The sequence below is a fragment of the Oncorhynchus keta genome, chromosome 15 (genome assembly GCF_023373465.1).
Source record: "Oncorhynchus keta strain PuntledgeMale-10-30-2019 chromosome 15, Oket_V2, whole genome shotgun sequence".
Classification (NCBI taxonomy): domain Eukaryota; kingdom Metazoa; phylum Chordata; class Actinopteri; order Salmoniformes; family Salmonidae; genus Oncorhynchus; species Oncorhynchus keta.
Window position 1 is genome coordinate 15,956,089 of NC_068435.1, and position 20,375 is coordinate 15,976,463.

Genomic DNA, 20,375 nt, shown 5'->3' on the forward strand with positions numbered 1-20,375 from the left:
AGACATCTACGGGGACAGTTCTGGCTTGGTTAGTTTCAATTTCAATTCAAACTGTTTTAGCATGAGGGTTTTATTTTTTCATATCACTTTGCACTATTTATTTGCAAAGGGCTTAGGCTACATCCAGTTTCTGTCCAAAAACAGTTACCGCAATGGTTGTTTGCTAAAGTACCGATTTTCCAGCTCTGGATTTCATCATACATACCAAGTGGCACTAAGCTTGGATGTTAGCGGAGGTTGTTGGAATGTGGATGTGGATCAAGGTGGAACCGAGCCGAGAATGAGAAATGCCTTTATTTGGCCAAAGATGGACCATCATCATGACCCTCTGCTGTAGGCAGTGCAGTGCAGACTATTGGCTGTGTCTCAACAGTCTACGGTGGCTTCCATATCTTGTCTCCTTCCCTTTGTACAGATCTGAAAGTGCTGGTAGATGTAATGGGGTAGATATGTAGTGTAGAATTCATTTGGGAATCTCCTTGAGTTTCATCTGTGTTTTTAAGATCTGTTGCAGATGAAGGGAAGGAGACAGGTAGACTACGCCCCTTTAGACTAGTGAGATGCATTATTATCAAAGAGAACTGTTTACGCTTGTCAACCTGGGCTAGGCGGTGCAGAGCTGCACTCATCTTAATGTATATGGATCCGTTCCTATCCATTTGAATGGCCTTAAAGATGCTTTACAGATCTGTGAATCTGTGCAGCTGGTGCCTCAGGCCGACCCTTGTCATCAAACAGCCAGTTCCCATAGTCTGACCAGCCAACACCATTCAGATATACTTTTCTGACGCAGTCAACTCCGCAATGTATTATTCTACGTTTCTTTTCACCCTCTCAACCACTCGTTTGTTTCCGTCAAATGGAGGTAATTTGGTGTGACTCAGAACAATGATGGGCCTTTTTCTGTATGCGTCCATTTCCTGTGCTTTTGATAAATCACCTTCGTTGTTGAAAGGGTTTGTGCTATTATTGACGCCATTGATATTTTTAGTTTGGGCTTCTCAAATGCACTCAATTTGTTTAGAGGGGGGAAAGGAGGGGTTTGATTCCTTTGTCCCGTTGGTGATGTCTGACTTGACGTCAGTCTCGAAGAAAAGTGCCTTGTTGCGAATGATTAAAACCTGTTGTGTATTGTGCTTTAACTGAGTGTGTGTTTGTTCTGTGTGCACAAGGTGCGTTCCATTTATTGAGTGATGGAGCATCATTTGTGACGTGGATGATTTTTGGAGCATGGTTATTACAATTATAAATGATAGTGATGATGATAATAAGCAGCTTTCATTGAAAGACGTGCTAAATCATGATACATGTTGAGAGCCACTGTGGCCTATTCTCAATCACTCTCCCATCTCAGGTTACTCTTCACCATACTCTCCTCACTCTCATTAAAAAGGGTGATACCCTTAGGGTGTTGTATGTCAAATTCATATTTACTGTAATCTGAACAGTTCTTAGATTTGTATTGTTGTTTTGGAACTTTGATTTAGGCTACAAGTTTGAAACTGTGAATTGTTTTCTCATCTGCTCTCTCCCTCTTTCTCTTTCTCTTTCCCCATAGTTTTGATGCTGAGAATGGCTTGTCGGTGGGGCGAAGCCCCCTGGACCCTCCGGCCAGTCCCGGCTCCGGCCTGGTGCTCCAGGCCAACTACCACAGCCAGCGCCGTGAGTCCTTCCTCTACCGCTCCGACTCAGACTTTGACCTCTCACCCAAGGCCCCCTCGAGGAACTCGTCCACTGCCAGTGATCTGTAAGTGCCCCCCCTCATATTGGTACTGTCTCCCTCTGTGACCTTTCACCTTCCACTCACATCTATTGAAGCATCATGGCAGAGATGTCTCAATGTATGCCTTGATGCTGCAAGGTCTCCACTTCTTGTAATGCCCAAGGCTATATACAGATATGGTTTTGTGGAACAGATACAATTATATGTAGAAGGGAATTGCTTCTTGGATCACTTTCCAAAAGGGAATTCCGATAGCAAAACATGGGGAATACGTTAGGCCCATTGAAAGCTTTCCCTTTAACTGTATAATCACAGCAAGGAATGGATAGAAATGTACAGAATAGTTATCTGGAGGAAAGTGGGGTCATGCTTTTTCAATTTCCGTCAAGAGGAGGGTTTAGTCTTTTTTTAAATCTAGTCCAGGGGAGAGTAATATCATTTGTAATAGATGAAATGTCTATATTTCTCAGTGTTTTAGAATTAGTTGCTTATTAGGATATTTATATCGATGTGTGCCCGATGCCGCCCCTCATCTCTGATTCTCTGCTATCATGTGCACTATCATGTGCACCTATAGGCTATTTAGTGTGGTCTCAATCAAATGATCCATAGCCTATATGCTACGAAGTGCATACTCGGAGAAGCACAGAGCAACGTTTCTATTTCTAAGATAGCTGCTGGGATGGTGTAAATAAAACTAGGTTGCATTACAAACTGCAATGGACATTCCAACCCTGAGCCCAGGCCTGCTCTGCTCTTGCTGATCAAAAACATGTTTGTGTGCTGCTTAACCAATGGCTGCGTAGGCCTATGGTGACAGTTCAGGAGGAGAGTCAAAGACTTCTGCCGAAAATAATTTAATCTTGCGCGCTGACTAGACTACAGTCTATGTTCTGTTCCTTTTGAGAAGAGTGGGAAGATGAGAAGGTGGGCCGGAGGTCAACTTTGATAGCTTGCTTCTACTAAAATTGACTTAATTAATAACAATATGTTTTTTTCCCCATTATATACAGTACCAGTCAAAGGTTTGGACACACCTACTCATTCAAGGGTTTTTCTTTATTTTTACTAGTTTCTACGTTGTAGAATAATAGTGAAGACATCAACACTATTAAATACCACATATAGATACCACATGTAGTAACCAAAAAAATGTTAAACAAATCCAAATAGATTTTAGATTTTAGATTCCTCAAAGTAGCCACCCTTTTCCTTGATGACAGCTTTGCACACTCTTGGCATTCTCTCAACCATGCTTTTCCAACAGTCTTGAAGGAGTTCTCACATATGCTGAGCACTTGTTGGCTGCTTTTCCTTCACTCTGCAGTCCAACTCATTCCAAACCATCTCAATTGGGTTGAGGTCAGGTGATTGTGGAGGCCAGGTCATCTGATGCAGCACTCCATCACTCATCACTCTCCTTCTTGGTCAAATAGCCTGGAGGTGTGTTGGTTCATTGTCCAAATGATAGTCCCACTATGCGCAAGCCAGATGGGATGGCATATCACTGCAGAATGCTGTGGTAGCCATGCTGGTTAATCCATTCACCTACTCTGCGTCCCACAAAGACACAGCTGTTGAAAGCAAAAATCTCACAATTTCAGACCTAAGGACATATTTCCACCAGTCTAATGTTCATTGCTCGTGTTTCTTGGCCCAAGCAAGTATCTTCTTATTATTGGTGTCGCTTAGTAGTGGTTTCTTTGCAGCAATTCGACCATGAAGGCCATGAATTTGACCATGAATTCGACCATCATAGTGCTTAGTGGTTTTTGCGACTGCACTAGAAGAAACGTTTAAAGTTCTTGACATTTTCTGCATGTCTTAAGGTAATGATGAACTGTGTCTCTTTGCTTATTTGAGTTGTTCTTGCCTTACTTATTTATGCTGTTCTTTCCATAATATGGACTTGGTCTTTTACCAAATAGGGCAATATTCTGTATACCACCCCTACCTTGTCACAACACAACTGATTGGCATAATCGCATTAAGAAGGAAAGAAAATCCACAATAAAACTTTTAACAAGGCACACCTGTTAATTGAAATGCATTCCATGTGACTACCTCATGAAGCAGGTTGAGAGAATGCCAAGTGTGTGCAAAGCTGTCATCAAATACATTTGATTTGTTTAACACTTGTTTGGTTACTACATGATTTGATATGTGTTATTTCATAGTTTTGATGTCGTCACTATTATTCTAGAATGTAGAAAACAGTTCAAATAAAGACAAACCCTTGAATGAGTAGGTGTGTAGCATGTAAATCTTTGTGGAGCAAAAACATTTTTTTTAGATGCATGCCAGCAAAGCCACTACACAACACAACACTAAACAATACATTAATTGCATTATAATGGTCACAAAAGGTGCCCACAAAATGTTAGGGCCTACATAAAGCCATCCCACAGCAGTCGCAACACCTTACCAATGCTACACCGGGCTACCAGCGAGCCCTGTCTGGCAGTGAAACAGTTCATTCAGCCTCATTTACTGCCTTTTAAAAACCATATGGCTGACTGGATGAAACAAATGTGGTTTCTACTGACAATTGAGATGCACAAACTATGGCATAAGGGGATGACGGCGGGATAAGAAGCAATCCGTAATTTTGATTAAGACATTAATGAGCGAGCTTGGACAGACGTAGTCAATATAACTATTTGTTCAGCACTTTTGAAATGTACAGCGACAGGATTACGAACATGAGCCATTTTTACAATATTCTCCCTAAACACTAAGTCAGAACCGTAGGATAAAGGAAGGGGGCATATAAGCAGACAATGAAAGCTCTTACAATATTAGATGATTACAATTATCTAAAACAGGCTATAGGCTATATGTGCACCACTAAGTCAGTAGGCAAAATTCTGAGGGAAAATGGACCAAATTATTAGGGTGAGACCAAGTTTGTATGCAGCTTTATTAAGTCAATTATTTTTTTAAATATTTTTTTTACATTGTGACATGTGAAATGTATTAATGCCAAAATTACATGCAAAACAGGCGCAAAACATTATTATTTTGTAAAAAAAAAAAATGCTAAACAGTTGGGGCTCAAAACAGGTGGGGCTCCTGCCAATTCCAGCCAGACTCAGAGCCATCAATTTAGCTTGCTGACATTAGCTAGCTAAATAGTTAACATCATGTTTAGCATAACAGGCTAGTTAGCTTAATTCCTACCTTGCTAACCAAGCAAACCAGATGATAGGTTTGATATGATGTAGCTAGCTACAGAGGTGGGACCAAGTCACTATTATTCGAGTCACAAGCAAGTCTCAAGTCACAAGGTCCGAGTCTCAAGTCGAGTCCCAAGTATAACAGGTCAAGACTTAAGTCGTGCAATCTAAGACCAAGTCGAGTCACAAGTTTTTTCAAGTCAAGTAAAAAACAAATCTGTACATGCAACGACTTATTATTAACTACAAATCTTTCCCTATTTATTGAGGCTACCGTCATTATTTTGATTTTGAAAAAGCCATATCTCAGACTGGCTAATAAAAATAAAAGATTAGGATGGGCAAAAGAACATACACTGAACAGCAATATGGCTTTTTCTTTGCAACTCTGCCTAGAAGGCCAGCATCCCGGAATCGCCTCTTCACTGTTGACGTTGAGATTGGTGTTTTGCGGGTACTATTTAATGAAGCTGCCAGTTGAGGACATGTGAGGCGTCTGTTTCTCAAACTAAACACTCTAATGTACTTGTCCTCTTGCTCAGTTGTGCACCGGGGTCTTCCAGAAGAAAATGTTTTGTTCCTGGCCATTTTGAGCCTGTAATCAAACCCACAAATGCTGATGCTCCAGATACTCAACAGGTTTAAAGAAGGCCAGTTTTATTGCTAACATAATTGCAAAAGGGTTTTCTAGTGGTCAATTAGCCTTTTAAAATTATAAACTTGGATTAGCTCACAACGTGCCATTGGAACACAGGAGTGATGGTTACTGATAATGGGCCTCTGTACGCCTATGTGGATATTCCATGAAAAAAATCTGGCATTTCCAGCTGTAATAGTCATTTACAACATTAACAATGTCTACACTGTATTTCTGATAAATTTGATGTTATTTTAATGGACAAAGAATGGGCTTTTCTTTTAAAAAACAAGGATGTAGATGGCGCAGACAGACATGGCAGCTCTGTGTCTAGCTCCTAAGCAACTTGCAGTATTTTGTTTTTTTGTGTGTTATTTCTTATATTATAAGCACATATTATTTTTGGTGTTATTACATACAGCCAGAAATAACTTTTGGATATCAGAGCGGCGGTAACTCACCAGCGTTACGAACAGGAATACAACACACCATCCATTGCTTCTGAGTATATTACTCGCTCATGTTCAGCCTCCGGATAATAAAGTAGACGAGCTCAGGGCGAGGATCTCCTTCCAGTGAGACATCAGGGATTGTAACATACTCTGTTTCACGGAAACATGGCTCTCTCAGGATATATATCCATTCAGCCATCTGGGTTCTCAGTACATTGCGCCGGGAAGAATAAAGAACTCCCCGGGAAGAAGAAAGGCGGGGGTGTATGTTTCATGATTAACCACTCATGGTGTGATTGTGATAACATACAGAAACTCAAGTCCTTTTGTTCACCCGACTTAGAATACCTCACAATCAAATGCCGACCGTATTACCTCCCCAGAAAATTATCTTTGGTTATAGTCACAGCCGTGTATATTCCTCCTCAAGCCGATACAACGACGGCCCTCAAAGAACTACACTGGACTTTTTGCAAACTGGAAACCACATATCCTGAGGTGGCATTTATTGTAGCTGTGGATTTTAACAAAGCAAATTTGAGGGAAACACTACCAAAGTTCTACCAACACATTGACTGTAGTACTCGCACTGGTAAAACATTAGACCACTGCTACTCAACTTTTCGAAATGCCTACAAGGCCCTCACCCGCCCTCCATTCAGCAAACCTGATCACGACTCCATTTTGCACCTCCCTTCCTATAGGCAGAAACTCAAACAGGAAATACCCGTGCTAAGGTCTATTCAAAACTGGTCTGGCCAATCGGAATCCATGCTTGTTTTGATCACGCGGACTGGGATATGTTCCAGTTAGCCTCTGAGAATAACATTGACAAATACACAGATACGGTGACTGAGTTCATCAGGAAGTGTATAGGAGATGTTGTACCTACTGTGACTATTAAAACCTACCCAATCCACAAACAGTGGATAGATGGCCGCATTCGAGCAAAACTGAAAGTGCAAACCACAGAATTTAACCATGGAAAGGTGACTATGGCTGAATACAATCAAACAGGCAAAACAATCAAAACTGATGGCTTCCTTCTTGGCCCACTTTGAGGACAACCCAGTGAAACCGATGCGGGCCACTACTAAGGACTTTGGGCTCTTCTTCTCCGTGATCATCAAGTTTGCAGACGACACAAGGGTAGTAGGCCTGATTACCAACACTGACTAGACAGCCTACAGGGAGGAGGTGAGGGCCCTGGCAGAGTGGTGCCAGGAAAATAACCTCTCACTCATCGTCAACAAAACAAAGGAGCTGATCGTGGACTTCAGGAAACAGCCGAGTGAGCACGCCCCTATCCATATTGAAGGGACCGCAGTTGAGAAGGTGGAAAGCTTCAAGTTCCTCAGCGTACACATCACTGACGATCTGGAATGGTCCACCTACACAGACAGTGTGGTGAAGAAGGCGCAACAGCACTTCTTCAACCTCATGAGACTGAAGAAATTTGGCTTGGCCCCTACAACCCTCAAACTTTTACAGATGCGCAATTGAGAGCATCCGGTCAGCCTTGTACGGCAACTGCACTGCCTGCAACTGCAGGGCTCTTCAGAGGGTGGTGCGGTCTGCCCAAAGCATCACCGGGGGCAAACTACCTGCCCTCCAGGACACCTACAGCACCTGATGTTACAGGAAGGCCAAAAAGATCATCAAGGACATCAACCACCCGAGCCACAGCCTGTTCACCCCGCTATCATCCAGAAGGCGAGGTCAGTACAGGTGCATCAAAGCTGGTACTGAGAGACTGAAAAATAGCTTCAATCTTAAGGCCATCAGACTGTTAAACAGCCATCACTAGCCGGCATCCACCCTGTTACACAACACTGCACCTTAGAGGCTCCTGCCGTATATACATAAACTTGGAATCACTGGCCACTTTAATAATGGAACACTAGTCACTTTAATACTGTTTAAATGATGTTAACATACTGCTTTACTCATCTCATATGTATATACTGTATTCTATTCTCCTGTATTTTAGTCAATGCCAATCTTAATTCCATTCTTTTACTTTCAGATGTGTGTATTGTTGTGAATCATTTTAAGATACTACTGCACTTTTGGAGCTAGGAACACAAGCATTTCACTACACCTGCAATAACATTTCCTGATTATGTATATGTGACCAATGAAATATTATTTTATTTATATATTTTTTAGCAGGCTAGCGTCAAAAGTTTGTCTGACATGCCAGAAATGCAGCCGTATTGACTTTATTTGAAACTTCGCAGCCACCGGAGTTTGACAAATGACTACAGTTTGCATTGATTTGTGGGTCATATCAACCCTACAAGTGATCAAAGTTCTTCACTCGCTCCCGAGGGAGAGTTGCCAGCATGAGGGCTGAGGGGGTAAAAATAAGATGTTTGGACTGCAGCCAAAGTTGGAAAAATGAGCGACTTTCTTGTTTTTTTAAACTTCTTCTGTTTATTTTCCTACATCAGCCTAAGACAGTTTCCCTGTGTCGAAACACCTTAGTTTGTGATTAATCGGTTGCAGGTCACCAACTCTTGCCTCTGTTTTTAAAGGGAAGAAAGCTTGAAGCACTGGGAAGTCAACTGGTTGTCTCGGTGAGAAGAACTTGACAAAACGCTGATTTGTCCCCTCAAAGGCCTGTTCTGCATTCTCCATTGCAGGTTTCAGAGCCATCATCCTCCCCATGGCACCAGTGACAAAAAAAATACCCCTCCCCATGTTTTTCCTGTGACCCCAAGAAAAGCCTTTTATCTTTTGCATGTGAAGCTTCAAGAAAAAGACCCTAGCATAACCTCAACCCTGTAACTTTACCAGTTGGACTTCTCCCTACCTCACGGTTCCTATAATGTACAGTGCATGGCATCCTTTGTTTGACCTTAATTTCACCCGGTCTGGTCTACCTTTATTCGTTGCGTTCTTTGCTTTGATGTCGGTCTGCAGGTTGTTGAAGTGTTTTTTCACAGACACTAATCAACTGTCTTGATTTAGAATTAAATGCAAATGTGTAAAGTGCACAGTAGACATTAGTACCATAGTAGTCATGTTGGATTTAACCTAAATATTGTATGCACACTAAATGGTTGCACATTTGTTTAACCTTTTCACTGATTCTGTTAATGTACTTTTAAAAATGTAAGACCAGAGCCTAAACCAATATCTGGATTTAATCTAAATGTCATCATTTTTGCCCCATTATAGACATGGAGAAGACATGATTGTGACACCATTTGCACAGGTTAGTTTTGGAAATATTCTGTCCTGTGTTTTTCAGCTGAATAAATGGTTAACGAATTGGCCTGGTATGGACAAGCGGTCTAGGCTACTGCCTCTGGAGCACATGTACAATGTATCGCTGCCAGCATGGGTTAGAATCTATCCCACTGGTTTTAAGCACGCTCTGGTTTGCCAAGCCAAATTCTCCCTGTAATTTGGAATGTGACCTCTAATCTGCCCACTGGTTATGTAACTTCACCGTCATTATGCACAACAACACAACAAGGAAATAAATAACGTAACTGAACACTGACTGATTCTGAGTAATAATAAGCTTAAAAAAAGAGAACTACAAAAGGTTGTTGTCAGTGAAGTCACAGCTGTCACTATAGGTGCCAGTGACACTAGTAGACGGCCATCGGAACAGCCTTTGGCATGTGGCTGGCACATTGCAGCAGCCAGACCCGTGACAGAGGACGTGCGTCATAACCGCACTCACTTTACTAAACAAGCGAGGAATCCAACATGGCGTTCCTCGATACGGCTGATGACTGATCAGAAACCCACCACAGCCGGGAAACCAGATACCGTCCTGTTTAACGTGCTGACTCATGATTTAGATTGGTGCCCAGACTCTGACATGTGTGACGTATGGGAGGGTGGGGGCTAGCGAGGAGGTTCACTCTTCATCAGCCTGTAATTATGATGGCTCAGGGGCACCGCTAGTGCTTGCTTGTTTTGAAAAGTGTTGAAAATGAACTATTGCAAGCCACTATTTAACACTAACGCCTTGATCACACCAACAGTGTAAATGCATTTTGGTACACCAGAAGTACATACATTTCCAATAGAAAGCTGTGTTTGACTTGCAGTATTAAGTTGCAAAGGCAGTTGCAGTGCGTTTTGTGTGGTGCATAAGTTGGATTTATGGAACATATGTGTCAAACTGTATGTGTAAACAGCTTGCCAGAAATGGTAACAGAAGGTGAATGTTGAACTTTAGTTGCACACATATCCAGACGATGCAGCGTACCATTTGCGCAATAACACTGTCGGTTTGATCAAGGCGTAAGAGAGTTTAAATGTACTCCATTGCAGTGTATGCTTAGCCCTTTTGTGGGGTTAAATGTTCAATTGAAACACTTCACGAAGTATGCATATAATATATTCTAAATGTTTTTATTCATACATGAAGTAGCTCGACTATCACAATTAGGTAGTAGAGAGGATGTACAGTACCAGGCAAAAGTTTGGACACACCTACTCATTCAAGGGGTTTTCTATATTTTCACTATTTTATACATTGTAGAATAATAGTGAAGACATCAAAACTATGAAATAACACATATGGAATCATGTAGTCACCAAAAAAGTATTAAACAAATCAAACTATATTTTAGATTTTAGATTCTTCAAAGTAGCCACCCTTTGCCTTGATGACAGCTTTGCACACTCTTGGCATTCTCTCAACCAGCTTCACCTGGAATGCTTTTCCAACAGTCTTGAAGGAGTTCTCACATATGCTGAGCACTTGTTGGCTGTTTTTCCTTCACTCTGCGGTCCAACTCATCCCAAACCATCTCAGTTGGGTTGAGGTCGGGTGATTGTGGAGGCCAGGTCATCTGATGCAGCACTCCATCACTCTCCTACTTGGTCAAATAGCCCTTACACAGCTTGGAGGTGTGTTGGGTCATTGTTTTGTTGAAAAACAAATGACAGTCCCACTATGCACAAACCAGATGGGATGGCGTATCACTGCAGAATGCTGTGGTAGCCGTGCTGGTTAATTGTGCCTAGAATAGTAAATAGATCACAGACAGTGTCACCAGCAAAACACCCCCACACCATCCCACCTCCTCTTCCATGCTTCACGGTGGGAACATGCGGGAACATGCAGCGAACATTCATTCACCGAAAAGACACGGCAGTTGGAACAAAAAATCTCAAATTTGGACTCATCAGACCAAAGGACAGATTTACACCGGTCTAATTTCCATTGCTCATGTTTCTTGGCCCAAGCAAGTCTCTTATTATTATTGGTGTCCTTTAGTAGTGATTTCTTTGCAGCAATTTGACCATGAAGGCCTGATTCAAGCAGTCTCCTCTGATACAGTTGATGTTGAGATGTGTCTGTTACTTGAACTCTGTGAAGCATTTATTTGGGCGGCAATTTCTGAGGCTGGTAACTCTAATGAACTTACCCTCTGCAGCAGAGGTAACTCTGGGTCTTCCTTTCCTGTGGCGTTCCTCATGAGAGCTGTTTCATAGCGCTTGATGATTTTTGCGACTGCACTTGAAGAAACTTTCTAAGTTATTGAAATTTTCCGGATTGACTGACATTCATGTCGTAATGATGGACTGTCGTTTCTCTTTGCTTATTTGAGCTATTCTTGCCATAATATGGACATGGTATTTTATCAAATAGGGCAAATAGGGCTATACCACCCCTACCTTGTCACAACACAACTGATTGGCTCAAACGCATTAAGAAGGAAAGAAATTCCACAAATTAACTTTTAACAAGGCACACCTGTTAATTGAAATGCATTCCAGGTGACTACCTCATGAAGCTGGTTGAGAGAATGCCAAGTGTGTGCAACGCTATCATTAAGGCAACGGGTGGCTACTTTGAGGAATCTCAAATACAAAATATATTTTGATTTGTTTAACAATTTTTGGTTACTACATGATTCCATATATGTTATTTCATAGTTTTGATGTCTTCACTATTATTCTACAATGTGGAAAACAGTAAAAATAAAGAAAACCCTTGATTGAGTAGGGGTGTTCAAACTTTTGCCTGGTACTGTATATTAATCTTGTCCGTTCTTGTAGGTACTTGCCAGTTTGAGGACGGTAAGAAGCAACTTCGCCGTTTTGACCCATCAGCAAGATCGTCAACCCAGCAAGTAAGTTCAGTCTACAAATCAAATCAAACTTTATTTGTCACATATGCCGAATACAACAAAGACCTAGTGTAGACCTTATGGTGAAATGCTTACTTACAAGCCCTTATCCAACAGTACAGTTCAAGAAGAGTTAAGAAAATATTTACCAAATAAACTAAAGTTAAAAAAAATGATAAAAAGTAACAGAATAACATAACAATAACGAGGCTATACACAGGGAGTGCCGGTTCCGAGTCAGTGTGCAGGGGTACAGGTTGGTTGAGGTCATTTGTGCATGTAGGTAAGGATGAAGTGACTACACATAGGTAATAAATAGCGAGTAGCAGCAGTGTACAAAACAAATGGGTGGGGGTCAATGTAACAGTCAAGTGGCCATTTGATGAATTGCTGGCTTGGGGGTAGAAGCTGTTAAGGAGCCTCTTGGTCCTAGACTTGGCGCCTCGTTACCGCTTGCCATGCGGTAGCAGAGAAAACAGTTTGTGACTTGGGTGACTGGAGACTCTGACAATTTTATGGGCTTTCCTCTGACACTGCCTATTATATAGGTCCTGGATGGCAGGAAACATGGCCCCAGTGATGTACTGGGCCGTACGCACTACCCTCTGTAGCGCCTTACGGTCAGATGCCGAGCAGTTGCCATACCAGGCGGTGATGCAACCAGTCAGGATACTCTCAATTGTGCAGCTGTAGAACTTTTTGAGGATCTGGGGGCCCATGCCAAATCATTTCAGTCTCCTGAGGGGGAAAAATGTTTTGTCTTGCACTCTTCACGACTGTCTTGGTGTGTTTGGACCATGATAGTTCGTTGGTGATGTGGACACCAAGGAACTTGAAACTCTCGACACACTCCACTACAGCCCAGTTGATGTTAATGGGGGCATGCTCGGTCCTCCTATTCCTGTAGTCCACGATCAGCTCCTTTGTCTTGCTCACATTGAGTGAGAGGTTGTTGTCCTGACACCACACTGCCAGTTCTCTGACCTCCTCCCTATAGGCTGTCTCATCGTTGTCGGTGATCAGGCCACTATTGTAGTCGTGTTTGGCCACGCATTCGTGGGTGAACAGGGACTACAGGAGGGGACTAAGTACACACCCCTGAGGGGCCCCAGTGTTGAGGATCAGCGTGGCAGATGTATTGTTCCCTACCCTTACCACCTGGGGGGCGGCCCGTCAGGAAGTCCAGGATCCAGTTGCAGTGGGAGGTGTTTAGTCCCAGGGTCCTTAGCTTAGTGATGAGCTTTGTGGGCACTATGGTGTTGAACGCTGAGCTGTAGTCAATGAACAGCATTCTCACAGGTTTTCCTTTTGTCCAAGTGGGAAAGGGCAGTGTTGAGTGCGATTGAGATTGCATCATCTGTGGATTTTTTGGGGCGGTTGGAGTAGGTCTACGGTATCGGGGAGGATGCTGTTGATGTGAGCCATGACCAGCCTTTCAAAGAACTTCATGGCTACTGATGTGAGTGCTACGGGGCGGTAATCATTTAGGCTAGTTACCTTCGCTTCCTTGGGCACAGGGACTATGGTGGTCTGCTTGAAACATGTAGGTATTACAGTCAGGGAGAGTTTGAAAATGTCAGTGAAGACACTTGCAAGTAGCTCCGCGCATGCTTTGAGTACACGTCCTGGTAATCCATCTTGCCCCGCGGCTTTGTGAATGTTGACCTGTTTAAAAGGTCTTGCTCACATCGGCTACCGAGAACGTTATCACACAGTCATCCAGAACAGCTGGTGCTCTCATGCATGCTTCAGTGTTGCTTGCCTCGAAGCGAGCATAAAAGGCATTTAGCTCATCTGGTAGGTCCATGTCACTGGGCAGCTCTTTGTAGTCCATAATAGTTTTCAAGCTCTGCCACATCCGACGAGCGTCACTGTGGGGACGAAGTCATCGATGCACTTATTGATGAAGCCGATGACTGAGGTTGTATACTCCTCATTGCCATTGGATGAATCCCGGAACATATTCCAGTCTGTGCTAGCAAAACAGTCCTGTAGCTTAGCATCCGCGTCATCTGACCACTGTATTAAGCGAGTCACTGGTACTTCCTGCTTTAGTTTTTGCTTGTAAGCAGGAATCAGGATGATAGAATTATGGTCAGATTTTCCAAATGGATGGCAGGGGAGAGCTTTGTATGCATCTCTGTGTGTGGAGTAATGGTGACCTAGAGTTTTTTCTCTCTGGTTGCACGTGACATGCTGGTAAAAATTTGGTAAAACTGATTTAAGTTTGCCTGAATCAAAGTCTCCGGCCACAAGGAACGGAGCTTCTGGGTGAGCATTTTCTTCTTTGATCAGGCCTTATAGAGTTGGTTGAGTGCGGTCTTAGTACCAGCATCGGTCTGTGGTGCTAAATAGACGGCTACAAATAATATAGATGAGAACTCTCTTGGTAGATAGTGTGGTCTACAGCTTACCATAAGGTACTCTACCTCAGGCGAGCGATACCTCGAAACTGCTTCAACAATAAACATTGCGCACCAGCTTTTATTGACAAAAAGACACATACCCCCCACCCCTCGTCTTACCAGACGTAGCATCTCTGTTCTACCGGTGCATGGAAAATTCCCCCAGCTCTATATTATCCATGTCGTCATTCCGCCACGACTCTGTGTAACATAAGATATTACAGTTCTTAATGTTCCGTTGGTAGGATAATCTTAATCGTAGGTCATTCATTTTATTTTCCAACGATTGCATGTTAGCAAGTAGAACGGAAGGCAGTGGGAGTTTACTCACTCGCCTACGGATTCTCCTAAGGCAACCCGATCTGCGTCCTCTTTTCCTCCGTCTTTTCTTCATGGAAATGACGGGGATTTGAGCCTGTTCCCAGAAGAGCAGTATATCCTTCTCGTCGGACTCGTTAAAGGAAAAAGCTTCTTCCAGTTTGTGGTAAGTAATTGCTGTTCTGATGTCCAGAAGTTATTTTTCGGTCATAAGAGACAATAGCAGCAACATTATGTACAAAATAAGTAAAAAAATAAGTTACAAACATCGCAAAAAACTAACAGTTGGTCAGGAACATGTAAAACGTCAACCATCCTCTTTGGCGCCTCAAACCCAAACCCACGTGCCCCCTGTTGATTATAATGATGAAGTGAACAATACATATACACAGTACATAGATATCAACTTTACACAAAACTGGGATGTCTGTGTGTCCACAGGAGAATTGGCAGTAATCCACCGTCCATGTTAAATACAAGCTTAGCAGGTGAGTCTTTGAAAAGGTTTTGCTTGGTTGAGTTCTACACTCCACAAAAAATAAAGACATTTCATTCAACCATTTAACAATTAGGGTAAGATTAGTATTAGATTCAATCTGACATTAAACCAAACTGATGATTTAACCATTGATATAAACAGCAAAGGGCACTTTGAGATTGAATCATTGATTCTTGAATGAAGGTTGAACGTTAAAAGAACGTTAAATTGCATGCTCGTCTCGTTGTGTATTGTCCTTGTGTGGGTGTGACAGAGGAGCCGTTTCAGCAGCTGGCCGTGGAGACTCTGGACGAGCTGGACTGGTGTCTGGAGCAGCTGGATACTCTGAAGACACGCCACTCCGTCAGCGAGATGGCCTCCAATAAGGTACACGCATACACACACTCATAACCCAGGGAGCTTACTCACTTGTACCCTCAACTGAAGCTGAAGCTACTAATGTCTTACATCAGTATTTGGTTCAGGTTTGAGTTAATTCACTATGATGGACTTAAACAAGGAACAATACAAAAGCACAAAGCTCACCATTGAGTCAGCGCCATCGTGGCTTTATGAAGAGTTGTCATGAATGACTGTGATCTAGAACCCTGTATGGATCATGACTTGGCCAAATGAATCTACAGGGAATTTTTATGAAATTTTCTGTAGCTGCACAATATCGATTAAGACTTTATTTCAGACTTTGATTGAATCTAATTTTCTTATCATTTAGCCAAAACAATTGACCTTTCCCCTCTCCATTAAAACAAAGGGGATATTATTATTTCACGCTTATGTCAAAGTAAGCAATAAATAAATAAAAATATGTATACATTTTGGCCAATGCACTTTTGGTGGCCTCCCAAATTAAAAAGAGCCCACTAAGCCAGCGACTGTGTCACTCTGCAAATGCATTTTGTGCTGATCCTGATTGGACAAATGTGAAAGGCCACTAATACAATGAATTCCATCAGAGATTAGGAAATGTGAATGAAATCGCCAATGCCTTCTGACATTTGGAGTTCGTTCCATGAATCAAATCAAACAAACCAAATGTTATTTGTCACATGCGCCGAATACAGGTGTAGACCTTACAGTGAAATTCGTACTTACAAGTCCTTAACGAACAATGCAGTTTTAAGAAAAAAAGTGTTATGTAAAAAATTTATAAGTAAAAAATTTAAATAACAAATTATTTAAGAGCAGCAGTAAAATAACAGTAGTGAGTCTATGTACAGGGAGTACAGGTACAGAGTCAACGTGAGGGGGCACAGGTTAGTCAAGGTAATTGAGGTAATATGTACAAGTAGGTAGATGCATATATAATAAACAGAGAGTAGCAGCAGTGTAAAAGGGGAGGGGACAATGCAAATAGTCTGGGTAGCCATTTGAGTAGCTGTTCAGGAGTCATATGGCTTGGGGGTAGAAGCTGTTAAGAAGCCTTTTGGACCTAGACTTGGTGCTCAAGTACCACTTGCCATGCGGTAGCAGAGAGAACAGTCTATGACTAGGGTGGCTGGAGACTTTGACTGTTTTTAGGGCCTTCCTCTGACACCGCCTAGTATAGAGGTCCTGGATGGCAGGAAGCTTGGCCCCAGGGATGTGCTGGCCCTTACGCACTACCCTCTGTAGTGCCTTGCAGTCGGAGGCCGAGCAGTTGCCATACCAGGGAGTGATGCAACCAATCAGGATGCTCTCTATCGTGCAGCTGTAGAACTTTTTGAGGATCTGAGGACCCATGCCAAATCTATAGGCTTTGTTGTGCGCTTTTCACGACTGTCTTGGTGTGTTTGGAACTCAACCTGCTCCACTACAGCCACGTCGATGAGAATGGGTGCGTGCTCGGTCTTCCTTTTCCTGTAGAATCATCTCCTTTGTCTTCATCACGTTGAGGGAGAGGTGCTTCTGTAGCTCAGTTGGTAGAGCATGGCGCTTGTAACGCCAGGGTAGTGGGTTCGATCCCCGGGACCACCCATACGTAGAATGTATGCACACATGACTGTAAGTCGCTTTGGATAAAAGCGTCTGCTAAATGGCATATATTATTATATTATTATTCATGTCATTTAAAGCAACACATTTATGTGTTCACATAAATTGTATTTTTACGTGGCTAAAACAACTCAGCTTGTAATTTAACAATTCTATTCGTATTTACAGATGACTTACAAGTTTGATATTAAGGCACAAGTTCACATGTTCGAGAAGGAATTTCTGCCAAAAAACGCATTTTGATGAAAAATATTTTTTACGTTCAATTGGCTCTCCTGTGAAGTCGTGACTTATGATATACACCTAGTATCCTGAATCGGGTCACATACAGTATATGGATGAAATACCTCAGCCATTCAAGGCATCAGATTTCCTCATCATCTTTAACTTGGTGCACATGGTGAAGCCTCGAACACAACCAGCCCCTGTCTACTCTCCCCCCACCGTGGGCCAATCAGCTCCATTTCCCTGTCCCAGCCTCTGATGCAGCAGGCTGCTGATTTGTTCCTTCCTTTAGGCATACAGTATGGGGAGGTGGTAATTGGGAGTAGCGTGTGCTGCTCTCCTCTGTTTACACGCGGAGCAGCAGGCAGAATAGTGCTGCTGAGGGGAGAGGAGAGTAAGCGGCAGGAGTCGCTTCTCTGCCATGCTCCCCACACCCTGCATCCTCAGCCTGGCTTCCACACTTCTTCCACCAAGGCAATCCTCTTACTTGTCCATTCCCGCTAGAGTGTGTGGATAAAACCTTCCCAGTGCACTGTGTGTGTAGACTATCTGCTTGCAGTGGAGTTAAGGAGCTCAGACAAGCAGGACAGGAGCGCAGTACGGACTGTAAGCCCAGTACAGCAGTTACAGGGAGGACCCTGCTTTTTTTCCCGCCCCATGCGTTATTTAGTGCTGAAATGCCCGAAGTCAATGACTTGTTCTCCGTCGAGGATGTACCTTCAGGTAAGACGGGCTGGGATGGGATGGGATACACGTGTTGCTTAGTGAATTAATGTGTAGTACTGGTGTCCATCCTTCTTTGCAGAGTTCTTTGCAATTAGTTGGGAAGTGATGCTGTTTTTGTGTGTGTGTCAGGAGTGCTTGTGCATGTGTGTATGAGTGAGTCCAAAAAATGTATGTGCAGATATGTGTGTGCAAGAAGTATGTGTGAACACATGTACAGTACATGCAGCGTGCACAGTGTGTGTGTATGTACTGTCTTTTTCTGTGTGCACATGCTCGGTTGGCATCTTCAGAGCAGACTTTTGGTGTTTCAGAGGGGGGAGGGAATGTATTATCTTTGTGTATGATGATTATACAGTATAATCACTGGTGTAGCACACCCTCCTGCAGCTTTGGGGAGCCAGGCTCAGCCAATCAGAATGACCTTTTCCCCACAAAAGGGCTTTATTACAGACAGAAATACTCCTCGGTTTCATCAGCTGTCTGGTCTCAAATGATCCCGCAGGTGAAGAAGCCAGATGTGGAGGTCCTAGGATGGCGTGGTTACATGTGGTAGTGAGGCCAGTTGGGCATACTGCCAAATTCTCTAAAACAACATTGGATGCGGCTTATGGTAGAGAAATGAACATTAAATTCTCTGGCAATAGCTCTGGTGGTCATTCATGCAGTCAGCAGCCCTAAAAATGTGGCATTGTGTTGTGTGATAAAACTACACATTTTAAAGTGGCCTTTTAATGCCCCCAACACAAGGTGCACCTGAGTAATGATCATGCTGTTTAATCAGCTTCTTGACATGTCACATCTGTCAGTTGGATGGATTATCTTGGCAAAGGAGAAATGCTCACTAACAGGGATGTAAACACATTTGTGCACAAAATATTAGAGAAATATGCTTTTTGTGCGTATGGAACAGTTATAGGATCTTTTATTTGAGCTCATGAAACATGGGGCCAACACTTTACATGTTGTGTTTATATTGTTCTTCAGTATATTTACTATTATAATACTTTACTGTGCTGGAGTCCCTCTGGAGGTTGGGCCCCCCACATAGCATATGATCACGTCATAAGTCATGAAAGAAATGTTTAGCATTACATTAAATTAGCTCAGAATTTTGGTTAAAATATGTTACATTTAACTAGGTTTTGCAGTCATAAAACAACTGAGGAAAAACTAAAATGCTACTATATTTACCACTTGAATAAAGAAGAAAAATTATATTTTTGTAAACTCAATAAGACATCAACTCGCAGATTATTGTCTGACATCAACTCCATCAGATTTGATAAAATGGTTGTTTTTATTAATTAATGCATTTCCATATTTTGCAAATGTTTGTATTGAACTTTTATTTTTAGAGGCCAAAATATGTCTGTTTTGAGTATCTGGTGTCAACTCCGTCAGTGGCTTGTCAACTCCGTCAGTGGCTTGTCAACTCCGTCAGTGGCTTGTCAACTCCGTCAGTGGCTTGTCAACACCGTCAGTGGCTTGTCAACTCCGTCAGTGGCTTGTCAACTCCGTCAGTGGCTTGTCAACTCCGTCAGTGGCTTGTCAACTCCGTCAGTGGCTTGTCAACACCGTCAGTGGCTTGTCAACTCCTTGTCAACTCCGTCAGTGGCTTGTCAACTCCGTCAGTGGCTTGTCAACTCCGTCAGTGGCTTGTCAACTCCGTCAGTGGCTTGTCAACTCCGTCAGTGGCTTGTCAACTCCGTCAGTGGCTTGTCAACTCCGTCAGTGGCTTGTCAACTCCGTCAGTGGCTTGTCAACTCCGTCAGTGGCTTGTCAACTCCGTCAGTGGCTTGTCAACTCCGTCAGTGGCTTGTCAACTCCGGCAGTGGCTTGTCAACTCCGGCAGTGGCTTGTCAACACCGTCAGTGGCTTGTCAACTCCGTCAGTGGCTTGTCAACTCCGTCAGTGGCTTGTCAACTCCGTCAGTGGCTTGTCAACACCGTCACTGATGGAGTCTATATTATTTTGTCAATATCTGAAAAAATATTTGAATCCGTGTTCTGTAGCACATGCTTAAACAATTAAAGTATTTGCTGTGTTAGACTTAAGGGATAATGTTTGAGACATAAATGTTCTAAATCTAGAAAGACATGCCAAAATGTTAATGAAATTAGCACAGGAGCTTTTAATAGT

At 42.7% G+C, this 20,375-nt stretch overlaps 1 protein-coding gene across 4 annotated transcripts in view; it reads left to right on the forward strand.

The window, feature by feature from the left end:
* LOC118394503 (cAMP-specific 3',5'-cyclic phosphodiesterase 4D-like) overlaps nt 1-20,375 on the forward strand; it is a 108,927-nt gene that overhangs the window by 73,306 nt on the left and 15,246 nt on the right. For all 4 annotated transcript variants that reach the window (XM_035787728.2, XM_035787729.2, XM_035787731.2 and 1 more), the window contains exons 2-6: nt 1,559-1,747; nt 9,172-9,208; nt 12,022-12,095; nt 15,257-15,303; nt 15,568-15,680. In XM_035787728.2, coding sequence (XP_035643621.1) covers nt 1,559-1,747; nt 9,172-9,208; nt 12,022-12,095; nt 15,257-15,303; nt 15,568-15,680 — 460 coding nt within the window. The remainder of the gene's footprint in view (nt 1-1,558; nt 1,748-9,171; nt 9,209-12,021; nt 12,096-15,256; nt 15,304-15,567; nt 15,681-20,375) is intronic.